This window comes from Pundamilia nyererei, unplaced genomic scaffold (genome assembly GCF_000239375.1).
Source record: "Pundamilia nyererei isolate P.nyererei 1_Seehausen unplaced genomic scaffold, PunNye1.0 scaffold00504, whole genome shotgun sequence".
NCBI lineage: Eukaryota > Metazoa > Chordata > Actinopteri > Cichliformes > Cichlidae > Pundamilia > Pundamilia nyererei.
This window is the reverse complement of record NW_005187905.1, coordinates 23-1,889: the sequence shown is the minus strand read 5'-3', so window position 1 is coordinate 1,889 and position 1,867 is coordinate 23. Positions and strand designations below refer to the sequence as shown.

Genomic DNA, 1,867 nt, shown 5'->3' with positions numbered 1-1,867 from the left:
GGTTGAACTAATAGTTATGAGAATTTCAATTCTGATCTGAGAAACGCACCAAAGCGACTGAGAAAAACTGTAATTTTGAGTGTAGAAAAAGGGAAAAAAGACACTGCAGCTGTTACATGTTTGTTTCCTCCCTCCCCGCTCAGGCCGGACGTTCCTGGGTCGTCCCAACAAGATGTATTTCGGTGCTGCGGCTCGACCCGAGCACACTGAGCACACCGGCCTCCTCGCAGCCACCTCGCAGGACCCCATCGCCGTGGCAGCCACGTCGATGCCCACCTCCCCTTCGTCAAGTGGGCGCTATCAGGGGCTCGGCCACACCACGGCACCCCACTCTATCTCCGCTCCTGCTGGGTTCACGTCCTCGTCTTGGGATGAAGACAGCGAAGGTTCTCCTCCACAGGCGGGTGGAGCCCAATAACAACAGGGACGTACAGCAAAGAGGAGAGAAAGAGACTCTCAGTTTCTGTATTCAAATCTAAAACAAACTATAAACATGAACTCTTCTGAACTTTCTGCACTTACGTTTAAAAAAACAACGAAGCCAAGCATACAAGCATACTGTAACGTTAAAGCCATGTTTGTTGGAAATCTTTGGTATTTAAAAATAACTACTCAGATTTCAATGTCTGAATATGTATTTTGATGTCAAATGATGTAATTTTGATAAATGTATCTGTCGCGTGTGAAGGAAAAGGATTGGAGAGTTTTCAGCAGGTTATTCGAGCTAGCTTTGACTATTTCTTCTAACTTATTATACATAAATAAACAGACTGTGCTATGAGCAATCACAAGTGTAGTCCTGTACCTCTGATAACTCAAAAACATCCCTTAACTATCTGAAGAACAAACATCAGCATAGTAATATGTCTGTGAAGGTTCTCAGTCATCCAGGTCATCGTAGTCAAAGGAGCTTGCTAAGAAAAGCATCTGGACTTCTTTAAGTTGCTTGAAGACGTTTCACCTCTCATCGGAGAAGCTTCTTCAGTTCTAAGGTCAAATGGTGGAGAGTCCCAGATTTAAACCTAGTGGGAGTGTCCCCACACAGAGGGACAAAAGGACCCCCCTGATGATCCTCTAATCGGCTGAGCCAAGGTGTGAAACTGGGTGTGGGTCCCAATCAGCCAGAGTTTCGGATGAGATCGTTGTGAAACCTGGCCCCACCTTATCATACGAATTCCTGAGGTCAGATGGCCCAGGATATGAGTGGGCGTTAAGGCGTCTGGGGATGGAACTCAAAACTGGATTATAGATGCTATCTATAATCCAGTTTTGAGTTCCCTATTATAGATTCTATCTCCTCCAGAAGCAGCTGAAAGGTGCTTCCACAAACGGTGACAGTCTCCCAGCATCATGTGTAGTGCCCAGACTAGAGTTGGTCCTTAATGTCTCGTATGCACAGTGATTCTACCACGGGGTCTTGTTGTAGTTGGCATGCCCAGAAACCCATGAAGGCGAGGCGTCCTTTTTAGATCCGCCGGAGTTAAAGGTCCATATGACAAGATGAAGCTACAATCCCCAACCGACAAAGGGGAATTAGCTCAAATGGGAGAGCGCTCGCTTTGCATGCGAGAGGTAGCGGGATCGATACCCGCATTCTCCAGTGACCCTTTGAGCAGCCCCGAGCAGCCCCCCAGCAGGTTCTGTAGCCAATCCATTTGTTATGACTTTACTCATTATACTCACTTTTCAAGGCTTTGTGTCATCACTTCAGGGAAGCATTCAACGGAAAAGAAAAAGTAAATGGTAAATGGCCTGCATTTGTATAGCGCTTTTCTAGTCCCTAACGACCCAAAAAGCGCTTTACACTACATTCAGTCATTCACCCATTATCGATGGCAAGATACATTGTAGCCACTGACAGAGGCGA

General features: G+C 46.3%; 1 protein-coding gene and 1 non-coding gene across 2 annotated transcripts in view; both read left to right on the top strand.

The window, feature by feature from the left end:
- The window catches only part of LOC102200648 (transmembrane protein 184C-like), a 7,116-nt gene extending 6,698 nt beyond the window's left edge, over window positions 1-418 (top strand). Inside the window, exon 11 of the mRNA XM_013916187.1 lies at window positions 144-418. Within this exon, the coding sequence (XP_013771641.1) occupies window positions 144-418 (275 nt within the window). The remainder of the gene's footprint in view (window positions 1-143) is intronic.
- A 1,109-nt stretch (window positions 419-1,527) lies between these two features.
- trnaa-ugc (transfer RNA alanine (anticodon UGC)) lies at window positions 1,528-1,600 on the top strand. Its single transcript has one exon. It is a non-coding gene; the product is annotated as a tRNA-Ala (tRNA).
- Window positions 1,601-1,867: the final 267 nt, after the last annotated feature.